At 32.2% G+C, this 15348-nt stretch overlaps 1 protein-coding gene across 1 annotated transcript; it reads left to right on the forward strand.

Moving 5' to 3' along the window:
* Positions 1-829: 829 nt before the first annotated feature.
* LOC127085844 (thioredoxin-like protein CITRX, chloroplastic) lies at positions 830-5536 on the forward strand. Its single transcript, XM_051026394.1, has 4 exons — positions 830-1127; positions 1321-1443; positions 4045-4125; positions 5138-5536. Exons 1-4 carry the CDS (start codon positions 936-938, stop codon positions 5252-5254), a joined length of 513 nt encoding a protein of 170 aa, XP_050882351.1. The 5' UTR covers positions 830-935; the 3' UTR covers positions 5255-5536.
* Positions 5537-15348: the final 9812 nt, after the last annotated feature.

The raw sequence follows: 15348 nt of genomic DNA on the forward strand, positions 1-15348 counted from the left end.
AGTGTGATCCAAGCGTATCCACTTTACCGTTAACAAGCAAATACTTTCCGCTCCCATGACAGAGTATACAAGCAAGTGAACAGTAGCACGTGAACGTCAATACTATTAAGTAAAAACAACCAAACAAATATTCCGTTTGTGAGCCGAACTACGGAGCTCTGACTTCCTTATTGCACGCATGAGGATACGTAGGCACAATAGCCTAAGTCCTTGGTGAGCACAATAAATTAAAACTTATTTTTTCCCATCTTATTCTTTCATCTCATTTCCGATAGCAAGCAACATACAGATAAACAACATCCATACGCATTTGATACGAGCAAGTGGTTCCCATGGAGTACCATGGATGTGAGGGGTGCTAATACCTTCCCCTTACATAACCGACTTCCGAATTCGCTATTGGTTGCGTGACAATTTCTCTCATTTGGAGTTTTATCGCTATATTCCCTTTCCTTTGGAATAAATAAAATCTGGTGACGACTCTGTATTTTTCGCGGCGCTTCACGATGTCATTGTTCAGTTATGGAATCAAAGTTGATCAGAGAGACTAGAGGTTGCGATGTACAACGATAAGCTTGAGTTTTCGATGTGGGGAAGAGACATAAGATGTATTTCAAACTTAAATCTCATACACTCTTCTCTAGGATAATCCTCCAACGAGCGAACAAACAAATTATTATTTTCTTTAAACCGCGACTGTTGGTTGTTTTGGTCGACTATGAACATGATCAATAAAATTCTAAAAATTATTAAAGAAAAAGTTAAAAATCGATTTTAAATATTGTAAGTCTAAAATTGTATTTAATATAAAATAAAGGATAAAACATATGTTTTGGATAATTCTATCTAATTCAAAATACATAAGATAGATAGATACGATAAACCCCTTCATTCAAAAACCCTCTTTTTCTTCCTCACACTCTCCAAACTCATCCATGGCTCTCTTCCATTCCTACACTCTTCCACATCACAGACTATTATCCACTCTCTCACCCTTCTCTTCCAAACCTCATTCTCTCACCACAACCACTCACTTCAACAATACACCTCTTTCTATCTCTACACCCCCTAGAAAATTGCTTTGCAAACCACCTCAAGGAAAATACGTTAGACAAGACTATCTTGTGGTATCATACTCTCAATACCTTTCTTTCCTGAATACTAATTTTGGGTCGATGCTCTTTTTTCCTCTCATCAATCCTATGTTAAAAAAATTGAATCTTTTCTTTGCTCATTTACTCATTTTCTCTAGCTTTTAACTATTAGATGCTGAAAATTATGTAGTTGATGGTATTGATTGTTTTGTTTTGGATTTTGCAGAAAAAGTTTTCAGCTGAAGAAATCCAGGAGCTGGTGAAAGGAGAAAGAGATGTTCCTATTCTTATTGATTTCTACGCGACGTGGTGCGGACCGTGCATCTTAATGGCACAAGAAATTGAAATGGTATGGGGTTTATTTAGTTTGGTGTGGATTCTGAATGACTATGAAGATGTGTTGCTTATAGTTATCGCATGTTTTGGTTTCAAAATTGAGTTTGTGAAATGTATGTTTTACTTCAACGTTTACTTATATCAGCCTCAAATAAAGAATTCTCAGTTTTAGTTCTCAAGTAGTTTTATAGATTTTGGGTTGAGAAATAGGCTAGTAATCATTCACATTCCTTGAAATGTTTAGGCTTTGTTTGAATAAATAGCTTAATTGGACGCTTATAACGTAAACATTTATCACACTAATGCTTACGTGTAAGCTATTTATATTACTTAAGATAAAATTAAGTTAAAACTTATTTATATAAGCTATAAGCTGTTTTCATATGCTATATATATCCTAGAGAATTTGTAGAAATAAACTGAAAACAGCTAATGGACATGTCATAAGCTCGTCCAAACAATCTTTCAAATGCTTATGCGTAGATAAGCTTAAATAAGTCAATTTGTCTAAAACTAAAACAGACTAGCAGGGTTTAGCTTGGTTATTTGCAGAACCTAACAGTTATTGTAATGATTGAATACTAACGGAAAGTATAAACTATAATGGCATGTCTTATATTCAGATTTTCATCAAAATTTCATGTGTTATATTTGAGATCTTGTTGTTTGAAATTAGTAATTTCATTAAAATTTATCCATTATGCTATGAATTTGAAATCTTATTCATTTTCCTCGACCTCAAAGTTATAGAGCTTTCTAACTGTTGAATATTCTGTTTAGTTTGAACTGATCAATAACAACATATGATTCATCTATTGCAACGGCATTTGTATGATTTAGTAGTTATCATGATATTAATTCACTACAAAGATGATTGCTTGGATTTACCTATTTAAGCTTATATACATAAGCACTTGCGAGATTGTTCAGGAGAGCTTTTGGGAGAACATCGTAGAAAAAACTTATGAAATGTCCATAAGTTGTTTTGAGCTTATTTCCATAAGCACTCCAAGATAGCTTATGAAAATGACTTATGGCTTATGAGAAAACAATTTTACTTTACTTTTTTCTTTATTATAGAAATAGCTTATACATAAGCACTTATACGATAAAAGTTTATATGATATTAATAAACGTTTAATTAAATTCTTTATCCAAACAAACCTATACTTATTCTAAATTCATTTGCTTTAAACTGTGTTTGTTGTGTTATATCTCATTTGCATTCCAATATGGAATGGAAAATCTTTTAGGATAAGCTGCAAGTGCAACTTGTTGCTCCTCGTAGTACTTTACGAGGCTATATAAGAAGTTTTCATCACTTCTAAACCTGTTTTTATTTTACGGTTTGTGCCACACATAAATGTCTTGATACTCAACTTAGTCGAAAAAGACTTTGGTTGTTATTTTATGAATGCATTGATGTTGAGTTTGAGTATGATTCATATTCGCTGATAAGTGAATAGATGTTCGAGCGTAGTTTAGGGTAAAACCCGAATTCTGAATCGTAATATTTTATTGTAGATTTGTCCTCATACTAGTTGAGGCTCCCTCATATATATTTTTGATAGTTCGAATATAGGCAATCTTAATCTTTCTCTTTTCTACTGCTTTTCACAAAATCTCTCCGGGCACACTATCATACACCTTTTTCAAATCAACGAAAATTTAGTGCTAGTCTTTTTGATACATCCGATATTGCTCCATCACACGTCGTAGTAAATAGATCACTTCCATGGTTGACATGCCAAGCATAAAATCAAATTGATTACTAGTAATTTGTGCCTCTTTTATTAGTCTTTGCCGAATCACTCTTTCCATAACTTCAAGTATATCGCGCTTCTTGTTCTTATAAATCAGAATTAAGGTGCTTCTTCTCCACTTGTTCCAACATTTCTTTGACCGCAAAATCTCATTAAATAGTTGTTGAGTCATCTAATATTTCTATCTCCAAGACCTTTCCATACCCCAATAGATATGTTGCGTGACCCACCTATCTTGTCATTATCTATCATTTTCACCGCATCTTTTATCTCGTGTTCTTGAATCTTATGATAAAATGTATAATTTTCTAGTATGGCACAGGGTGGACCTAACGCCCAAGTCAGTGAAATGAAGAAGAGGTAATGTTTGTAAGAGTGAATGCATACTTACAATTTGCAAATAACGCGTAGTGGGACTTATATATGGAAGACGGTTAGAACCGTCCCGTGTTCCCCAACGTAAGATGCGGGGAACCGTCTGATCAAATCTGACAGTGGACGATCCTTGAACGGAAGAGATCAGATGTTGCGCGGTTCTACCTTATCCTCAATTACTTCGGAGATATGTCTGTTGGGTTGGATTTTCCCGTGATTGGGCCTTCCGTCTCTTGGGTCTTTGGCCGGCCCGAAACTGAATCATATCAAAACAAAATAAGCTACTAAGCAATATAGAATCCTGCATAATAAACACATGATAAAGAAAATATATATTTTATGTTAATTTCAGTTTTTTTTCAGGACAGCTTATTTCTATCGATATAGTTATTAATTCGAGAGTATATCCTCCAAATTTAGTCATAGCGAGTAGTTGATTTGAAAACTCAGAAGTAACCTTCAATAAACTTATGCAGCTTGCAGTCGAGTACGAGAAAAATGTGATGATCGTTAAGGTTGATACAGATGACGAGTATGAATTCGCGCGTGACATGCAGGTAATATTAATAATCATGTTGTGTTTCCAATGCATGCATTTGCATATACTTGATGAAGAACTAAAGATCCATAGCATATCATGTAAACTTTCTATAACAATTACTTGTCAACTTGCATGATTATTTCTCATCTTAGTCCTGCTGTTTAACTTACTGTGATTCTGGTTTTACAGTAGCAAAAGTTTATTTTTGATTTAATTGATTTTGTATAACTTATTTTAGTTAAAAACGAGTTTAAGGTGTAAAAATCATGTTTGGTGACAAAAGCTGCATACATGTTTGGATTTGCTTTTGAGGAGAGTCAAAAGTGATTTATATCATCAAATTTATTGATCAACACACTTTCACATGAAGTGAATACATGCATGCACTTAGCTTCTTTTGCTGACAAGAATTGACATTTCATTCATTGTTTCTTCATTTTCCAAGTCTAGATTATTAGAACCTTAAGTGGAAAATTAGCAACAAACCTAAACACATGCAGAACATTGCTTTGAATTTGAATGAAAATTTCAAATATAGCATCTTCTAAACAGCACAAATTTGGTAGAAACATTGCATCTATTAGTATTATTAATCAAATATTAGCAAAAAAAAGTATATCATATCAAAATACAATTTTTCTGAGCTGATAAACATACACCTCTTTTTCATACACCTTTTGAACATCTGGATAACCATGTGTAAAAATGTGGTTAATTCAATCAAGTAGACGGTTAGTTCAATTCATGTTGTAAAATGTGGTTAATTCATATAGTTGAATTAACCACAATTTTGATTGTGAATTGAATGAAGTAACCGTCTGCTCAACTAAATTAACCACGTTTTATCACATGGTTGACCAGGTGTCACACAGGTGTATGAAAAAAGGATGTCCATGAAACATTTTCCTACTCGAAATAAATCGAGGCCTTATTAGAATAATACGAAACTTTGCCGATACACTATTGGAATTTGAACTAAAATTTAGATGTGGAAAATTCTTAACACTTAAACTTTTCATGAATTTCAGGTTAGAGGGTTGCCAACCCTATTCTTTATAAGTCCTGATCCAAAGAAAGATGCTATTAGAACTGAAGGGCTTATACCAATACAAATGATGAGAGATATAATTGACAGAGAAATGTGAAACAGTTAAGGGTATTCATCACTTGATGACATAGTTGGAGTTTTTCTAGATCCTACAAGATGTTGTTTGGTATAATTGTAACCTATTTTGGGACATAATTGAAGTGCTAACCAATTCATATGAATTTGGCTTTTGAAGTTCATAGTTTGTATGATAATTTATGTAATCTTTGAGGTAGACATTTGTTGTAGCGTATCACATGTGATGTTCATTAGAAAGACATTTTGTAACATTATTGTTAGTGTATTCAATTCATCAAATATAAAATTTGTTATTTGAAAATGACAACAATCTTCGAGATTAGGTTACATGTTTTGGCGAGTTTCTCCTCTCAGCATCAGGGGTTGGCCAGTTGGTGAAGGTTTGGGTCCAAAGAGTACGCTCGAATTCCATTTAAAGCTCTGGGCTCTTGCAAGTGGACGATGAAATTGATCCCTTTAGTTAGTCGGTCGAAATGTTTATGTGTTTTTTTATCATCTGAACTGAATTAACGAGACAAAAACAAGATTTTATGATGTCACCTTTGAATTAGGTAATTGGGGAGCAATTGAAAGTGACAAGGTATGGATGTAACATCATTGGAAAATAAAATAATGCAAAAAGAAAAGACATGATAAAATGTTTCCCTAAAAAGGAAACTAAGATGTTATTTCTTTTCAAGTGTTCCTCACTAGTTGTCGGAATTGAATGACACATTAAGGAAACTTCATTGTAACATAGGTATGGAGAGGGTCAAGCAGCCCCACTACCAAAAATATCTCATTCAAAGGTTGCTAAGTTTAACAAAACAAAGTTAATTGTGTGTTGTCAATTGCTATTAAGTTTTTAGAAAGTGATGATACTTCTCTAATTGAGATTAACCTTATACTCCTAACTATTTAGTTAGGTGTTGATTAATCAGATTAGGTAAATAAACATCATTTGTCTTGTTTTCTTTAACTTGAAAAGTGATGCATGATTTCATTTCTAACCATTTTTATAAAAAGAATGGTGTTTGGTAACCCATATTCTACATATAAACAGTTAAATTATTTGATTATAATAACAATAATGGAAGATTTAAGATAGTGTGAGATAAAATCCATAAATCCACTTATTCATTTTTAAAGCGTGAATTTCATGTACTATATTATTTGAAAAAAAAATTGTAACTCTCAATAAAAAACATTTATATTTAATGTTAGATACTATCTGAAATATAACTAATTTGAACAATTCAATTAAGGTTAGTACTGTATTGTTGTAGTTTTATCTTTAATTGGTAGTCAGGTATGTCTTGATTTTGACACTAATCTTTTTGAGTCAATTATGGTGATTAGACAAATTCTACTCCTAAACAACTTTTCTTTACTTACTAAACATGTTTTTTTTTCTTCTTAAAATGTTTTCACATATTTAGTCATATATTTAATAATTATTTCTTATATATTTCAGAATATTGATGATGTGTTGATGCAGAAGTTATTAGTTAAGATGGTGTGTGCAAAATGTGCAAGTTAGTGAAGAAATAGAACTATATTATCCTTATTTATAAGAATATGGTTAAAAATGAGTCGAGTCGAGTCGAATTCGTCTCAGCTCGGCTCGATTAGTTAAGAATCGGTTCAATTCAAATCTCGGTTCGAATTCAATACGAATCTTTTTAAAATTCAAATTTGCCTCGTTATAAATTTACGAGCAACTCGGTTCGACTGATTGGATTCATCTCGTTAGTTTCAGTTCGCTTGTTTCATGGATTTAAAAGTCATTTTCTTAGAGTCTATTTTTTTTTTTATATTTGATATTTTAAACTAATATTATTTAAAGAAAATAATGAAATAAAATAAAAGTTATTAGATGGGATTTTATCTTTGTCTCAAAAATCTATTAATTCAAAAATTAATTAATTTATATGATGTTAATTCATAAATTAATTTATTTGATACTAATTTTATTTGTATAATTATCTTTAGAAATGTTTTGCTTATTTGGGAATATAAATTATCAACTAAAACTGTTAGATTAAAATAAAATATAAAGCTAAAATTTATATTAAATCTTTAACCCTACTTTTAAGAATAATATAATTCTTCTCATATATAATCGAGTTGGTTCATAAATTTAACGAATGGAAGTAAGTTCAGCGAACTAATAGTAGATACTACCTACTGAGTATTGATTCAGTTGAGTTCTTGAATTATTATCCATTGGTCAGTATAATCTAAACAATTAATAATAATAATAATAATAATAATAATAATAATAATAATAATAATAATAATAATAATAATAATAATAATAATATACACAGTAAAGCATCACATCAAAATGAAGAAGAAAAAAAACAATCTATAGGAAAACAAAATACAACATAAAAAAAGAAAAGTTGAATAATTCATGCAAAAGTAATGAGAGAAATATAAGAAATATAAGAAGATAAAAAGAACAATAAGGTACTTGCGAATATTATGAACATAAGAAAATTAAAATACTCCAGCAAAGTGTGACGCCGTTTTATGGGAATAGTAAAATATAAGAGGGCACACATCTTATGCAATATTTATAAATAAAGAAAATATTTATTTTAAAAAGAGTGTCCTCATTGAGATTCAAGACCTAATATAATAAGCTCCGAAAAAGTTGGTTTCAACACCTTTTTTTAGAAGTTCTTTTTATTCAATTTTTTTTTTATTTTAAATAAGAGCTTTAATAAAAATGCGTTTGACCCTCCATCTCCTTATAGGGAAAAAAGAAGTATGATAAAAAGTTGGACAAAACATTCATAATAGAAGGAGAGATGAACAAAAAGCTTGTTTAGCCAATCTGACATGGAACATGTTGGTGTAAGCCCTAGAGATCAATACATTTGGTATTTGTATCGAACTATTTATTAATAATAAAAATGTTTTTTCTTTATTATATTTGTTTAATAAAATCCCTAGAATAGCTAGTCCATTTAATGTATCAAGTGTGACTTAATCATGAGATCCCATTAAACATAAGGATATTATTCTTAAAGTATTCGTAGTCGAGCTTTGTTGTAAAGTGGAATAACATTAAAGCATTAAGACTATTATGTATATAGACTGATGATCACATTTCATGGATCATGGATAAGGAGTTATCAAGTCTTAAACATATGTATGAATATTAAGAGTAATATTTATACTGGATTTACCCGCCATGAAAATACTATATAGAATGTTATGCAAAGTTTCATAAGTTATTCTCATGGTGATAGTGGTGTATACCACCCTTCAACCTGAAACCACTATGGACCCTAGATGTAGAGTCGAGTGTCTTATTGTTGATCAAACATTGTCCGTAACTGAATGACCATAAAGACAGTTGATGGGTATTCCACGAAGCATGCTGAGGGACATGAGTGACTTAGATGGAATTTGCCCATCCTGCATAACAGGATAAATATCTAAGGGTCCAATATTGAACTGGACAAGGATGACACAGTCTATGCCTTGTGTTCAATATAGACATAAGGGAAAAAGGGTAATTGTACACATAAGTATTATCACAAAAGGATTTGTCAGATCACATGATATTTTTGTGTCTTAGGTAGCAGTGATGTGTTGCTAGATACCGCTCACTGTTTATTATGTTAAATACGTGATTTAATATAATTACCAGTGTCGCGAGAACCTACATGGCTACACACAAAAGGACGGATTGATGAGAGATAGAGTAATCATGAGATGCAGTGGCAAGAAACATGGGCCACTGCCTCCCATTGCATCTGGATGTGGCGCAACAAGAAGAATTTCCATGATCATTTTATCATGCCTCATAACAGAATGCCAACCATTTGGAAGCTTTTACACCAATACAACAACATAGATGTGATATTTATTAAGTGGGAACCTCCTGATCCGAGTTGTCTCTCTTAACATGAATGAGATAGTTGGGAAAAATGTTATAGCAAGTTGTGGAAGGGTTTTGTGGGTCAGTAATGACAACTAGATAATTGGGTTTACCAAAGGTTTGGGCAAAAGTAATATGCCGCAAGCTGAACTTTGGGGAATTCTTGAAGGCCTGAAAAGGATCCATAGCAAAGCTGACATGAGGTTATGTGTTGAAACTGAGGTAACAGAATAGCTGGCATTAGAGAAAATTTGGTGAGATTAATGCACAAGGAATTAAGGAGCTTCAAGGAAACGGCCATAAAGAGCATCCTGCGTGAGGCAAACAGTTGTACTGACTGTTTAGAAAAATTGGTGTTATAAACAACTTGAATTTTCAGTTGTATGATAATTGTCATATTGGTGTCCTTAAGGTGTATATAGATGACTTGGAGGGTGTTTCCAAGCAAATGATAGTGTTTGTGTAGTTTTGGCCTTTGGGCCTCCTTTCAATCGAAAAAAAATTAACTATTTTTCCCCCCGTTATTAATAAGGGAAAAAAAGCCCCAAAACTTAAATGTACACTTTTCTTCTAGAGGATTTTCCCTCCATGTCTGCTATGTACAAGCTATAGATTTTCGTAGGATAAGATTCAAAAACCTTTAATTCTATATTTTGACTAAGAGCTAATTTGGCTAAGCCATCAACACACATATTGGCTTCCATATATACATGATTTATACACACTTCTTTACAATAGTTCAACTCCTTTTGGATTTGTCGCACTAAACTAGTCCCTGGTCCGACATGTTTCTATCTTCTTGTTATTTCTTCTTGCACACTTTTAGAATCTGTCTAAATATTCACTTTTTTGTTTTGTCGATCCTGCATTATCTTTAAGCCTTACAAGACTCCCAATGTTTTACATTCATGATGTTACAGCTGTTCAAATTCTTTAAAAATCTTGTTATGCATTATCCTCGACTATCTCTTAGAACTCCACCACAACCTGCATATCTTCCTTGCTTCACAACCCTATCTATATTGAGAGACACCCAATCATCCTATGTTGGCTTCCATTTAATGTTAATTTTATACTACAACTTCAATACCACTTTATTCATCAACTACTTACTGAGAACATATTATTGAACTTTAGCTTTGATCACTTTAACCATGTTATCGGGCATAATGTAATCATCAACAAACAATCTCTGGTTTTGCCATTGCCTTATAGAATGACATGCAATTACCCATATTGCTTTCTAGTCCCTATCAATATGCCAACTCATATTTCTCTGCATATCTGTCCATAGCCATTCTTCCATGTTCAAGCTGAATAAGATATCCAATTTTGAGTTTTAACTAATGACAACCAAATGTGCTTCACAGATTTGGCTACAACCACTCTTCTTGTCATGCATAACTGGTTCGCTTTCCAACTAGTAAATTTCCCCTTGTTTTTATCTATAAGATGTTGATAATTGTAATATCCCATATCCTCTTAAGTGTTTTGTTCCTTGTCAGTTGGGACAAATTGAACTCCTATATGCTCTATTTGTTTCCAGTTGAGACATATTTAGCTCCTATGTGTTCTATTTGTTGTTAGTAGGGACAAATAGAGTAATTAGTGAATTCAATTGAGCTTAATTCTTACTCAATTCTCTTAATCTTTGCTAATTAGTAAGAGAGGAAAATTGGTAAAAACATTGATGAGTGACAATTTTGAGATTATGAGGATCTGACAATGGTAGAATGGACATTTTTTAAACTGGGCTCACTAAAAGACAAAGAAGATTCCTACGAATCTTCCATCAACTTTCCTTTTCTTTCATTTTGTGTCATTTGCTAAAGTTAGTAAAGAAGAGAAATAAGAGATAAAGAAGAAAAGAGAAGAAGAAGAAACTCATGGAAGGAGCATCATCAATCATCATCATCACAAACTTCATCTCAATTTCCTCATCTTCATTTCCTCAAGGTGAGTTCCTAATTAGATTTAGTTTAGGGGAAGAATCTATGACTTGAGAAACCTAGGGTTTGCGTGTTATTGCATAAACCATGAAATTGATACTACTCTATGATGTCCTTGTTGTCTTATTTTATTCTTGTGATAAGTCCCTGATGAATTTTTTGTTGTTCATACTTGTCTTTGCTTCTATGTGTTGATACTATGATATGATTGTTGTTTCTATTGTGATTATATGTTGCATGAATTATGAAGAAACATGGTATAACATATGTCTTGTTCTTGAAGATATAACTCATAATCACTTGTTTTGATGTTGGTTTATGAATCAGAATGGCTTAGTGTTTGTTAAGGATGAAAGATGATAAGTTATGCAGAATCATAGCCATGCTATTGTCATTATGAGCCCTATGTAAAGTTGTATTAGCTATATGTATGTAATTATGTTTGAATTAATAATGTAGTATGAAAGCATAGTGATGCATGTGATTAGTAAGCCATTATTCCATATGCAGTTTAACTATGTGTTTTCCATGATGCATTGTAGTAACATCACTACAATGATTCTATAATTGAATATTACATATGTTAATTTTTTACATGATTTATGCATCAACTAACATATAATATCTAGCAGTTTAATCATTTAAACCATAGTTAGCGTTATCAGTGTACTGTCAAGTGAGACAATTATAATGCACATTTTTTAAACACAAAACATCACGTGTTCACACTATGATGACTCAGCTAAACACTCTGTGACAACTGATAACAAAGTAATAATTAACAACAATACAGTTATTACAATAGTAACGATATTACAATGTATTACTAACCACAACCACAACCACAACAGTATGACACAGTATGAGCAGACAATACACATACATCTTACTTGACACATATTACACCTTACTGCATGTTATTGACATGAAACATTATTATAATATACTATTAATACAAAAATTAGAATAATAACATGTATAACTAATTGCCAAAAACATATACATTGAAACATATGCTATCAGATGGTTTGACTTGGAAAATGAGTTTCGTAACTCGAAATGAGGTGAAAACGGATGTGTTAGGAAGATAAAGTAGAGGACTATAATATAGAGAGAAGTCTCTATGAGTTATTCCACTATACCTTTCCCTTTGATCCCGGTTAACCCCGCCATAGGATGATCAGACGAACGCTTACTATGTGGCGTGAAAGTGGAATACGTTAGATTGAGGCGGGTTGTATGATAGATTTGCCTATGGTTATTGTAACATGTTATATTATTATGTGTTCTTTATGTATGTTTATGAAACATATTATGATGTATGCTATAAACTATATTATGAATGTTTGTTTGTGTTGATTGTGTAATAAAATGATTAAAACCTTATGATGATGAGTGAGGAAACTTAGTATTATAACTAGGTAAATAACTTAGAAAGATGATATAGGTTATGGAAATGAGTTATGTGGTAATGTTTGGACACAAAGGTACCTTAGTGTGTATCGCAGACGAGTATTCACTTGATTAATAAATCAATATGCTTTGTATGAAACATATGGAAATAACATGAGAATTGGTGAATATGATCACCTAGTATTTGATAAGATAACGTGATAATTGGTGAATGTGATCACCCTAGTGATTGATGAGATCAATCACGATGATGTAGAAATCTAATAAGGTATTTCGAATTTACCTTGACCTTGCAATTTCCATTTGAGATGCTTATGTAAAATAGAAAATGGGTTGTGGCACCAATGATTCGTGTCTCAAATGGGTTTGAGTCCCGATTATGGTTGAGCCCCGGGGGGAGGTAGACATCTAATTGGGTTCGAGTCCTATACAGTGAAAGATATTTAAAGTGGGTTCGAGTCCCATACGAGTGACGGTTCTTGAAGTGGGTTTGAGTTCCATGGATAACCCTATATCCATATGAAAGTAGAATCATATGAGCATGTGTGAACCAAGCCTTGCCCTAGACGTAGGTCCAGTCGGGGATCGATGTTTCATGAATTCGAATAGTAATTTATCGAGTTATGTGAAATCTAGTAACATGGTACCATACATTGTGAATATCCTTTAGATACTTAAGCCTTAGTTACATTGTGTGAGTGATACACAAGTAACGAAAGATGAAGACTTAAGTTAGGAATCGATTAGAAACCTTGTAGAATCGAGTGGACCCATATGATATGGAAAATCACTGAGATTATCATCATACCCAATATTATTATTATTTTTCAGGTGTTATTTGCATGTTAATACAAGAGAAGTTGTCTGTTGATATTTCGAAGGATTCTGACTATTGTGATCTTCCGATATGGATTGTGTGCAATGAAGATATTACATATAGATCTTAGATTTTATTTAGGCATTATTGTATATCATGTGCCATACATTGTATTTTATTTTACGAACATGTATATAATGATGCCGCTAGGCACTTGTGTTGTATTAGTACCAAATTAATATCTCGTGTAATATATTTTCTAGATGTATATTATACGGGATGTTACAATAATCTTCAGCTTTGGGACTCTTACCTGTTAGAGGCACACCTAGGTAGAGCCTCATATGCTTTGTTTCTTTAATGCCTGCCTCTTGCAAGATTAATTTCTTGGTAAAAGGATTTGTGTTTTGGGAGAAGAGAATTCTAGATTTGTCATAGATTATTCTTTGGCCAGAAATAGCACAAAATCTATCAAGAATTCCTTTGATTGTTTTTATTTTCTTAAATGATTCCTTACCAAACAAAAGAACATCAAGATCCAAAATACTTTGACAACATATATCCACCAAAAAATTTAAGGCAATAGAGGTATAGGTCACCTCTCTTATAAACTCAATATTTTCTCCATTTCTAATCGATTTAGAATTTAACCACTCACACTTGGATCCCAACAATCTCCCTAACAAGTGTGAGTCACCCACATCACTAGTCTTGATTAATACTAGAATCCATTTCTGCCCCCCCCTACTGAGTCTAACCATGGCCCTGATACCTCTTTTTGGAGAGTTTGGGGAGCGCCTGAAATGTCAATAGACTAAACGTTCAGGTTCCAAGAGACATTGACACCACATATTCATCCAAAACTTTAAGACATTACGGGTATGATTTTTTCTCTTATAAATCCAATATTTCCTCTATTTCTCGTCAATGTGGAACTTTATCCAGTCACACTTGAATTTCAACAATTTCTTCATTCTCTTCTGCAAATAATATCATGTTGGTATTGGGTCATGTGGGCTTTGTATTAGAAATTTTGTTATAGGAATTTGATGGTGTATGACTAGGCAGAAGAAATCATCAAGGAAGGTTACTATTCATGTTAAGATTATTGTCGGTGCTCCCCAAACTCTCCAATAAGTGGTTTTAGAATCATGATTAGGCTCGGTGGGAGAGTGGAAGTGGATTATAGTATGAATCAAGGCTAGTGATGTGGGTGACTCACACTTGTGGGAGAGATTGTTAGAATTCAAGTGTAAGTGAATAAAATTTCACATCGACTAAAAATAGAGGAAATGTTGAAATTATAAGAGAAATTACCCATATCTAAATTATTTAAGATTTTTAGTGAATATATGATGTCAAAATCTTTTAGATTTTGAACGTTTAACTCATTAGCATTTGAAGCGTTCTCTAAAATCTGCTACCAAAATCTACCTCCAATCATCTGGAGACAAAACTTTAATTGAACAATCATAAATATTGGAGGTTCTTTTAGGCCATTAGTTTCAACTACATTAAAATCAACTATTTTTTTAAGAAAACATAAACCGGCGTACCCAAAAAAAAATGGAGATCAAAATCAAAGGTGAAGACATTAATGCTAAAAAAAAAAAAGAAACATCGTGTGAGAAGAAGGCAAAGTCTCACCTCATTAGATCACATTCATTGATGTGAAAGTTTAATCACCTATTTAGATGATTATGATTATCTTGTAAGTTCACACAAAAACAATTACTATGAAATCTCTTAATGTTTAGGAATATAATACAATCACTTTTTCCCAATTTTATTTTGGGGAAGATGTTATCTTTATCGCTTGGTTTTTCAAATTCTGAAGACTTCATAATGAAACCTACTATGATGAAGTTGGCTTGGAAGATGTTGGGTGAGGATCTTTAGTTATAGTAATGCATTCTTTACTAAAATAAGGAGTATTCATTAGTTCAACAAATTCAAATAAAATTATAGGATCTATTTGTTTTAAGTTAAAAAATAACATTTCTTGGAATTCTATTCCTATAATTATTTTGAATAATATTTGCATCCCAATAAAAACTAAA

This window comes from Lathyrus oleraceus, chromosome 5 (genome assembly GCF_024323335.1).
Source record: "Lathyrus oleraceus cultivar Zhongwan6 chromosome 5, CAAS_Psat_ZW6_1.0, whole genome shotgun sequence".
NCBI classification, from domain to species: domain Eukaryota; kingdom Viridiplantae; phylum Streptophyta; class Magnoliopsida; order Fabales; family Fabaceae; genus Lathyrus; species Lathyrus oleraceus.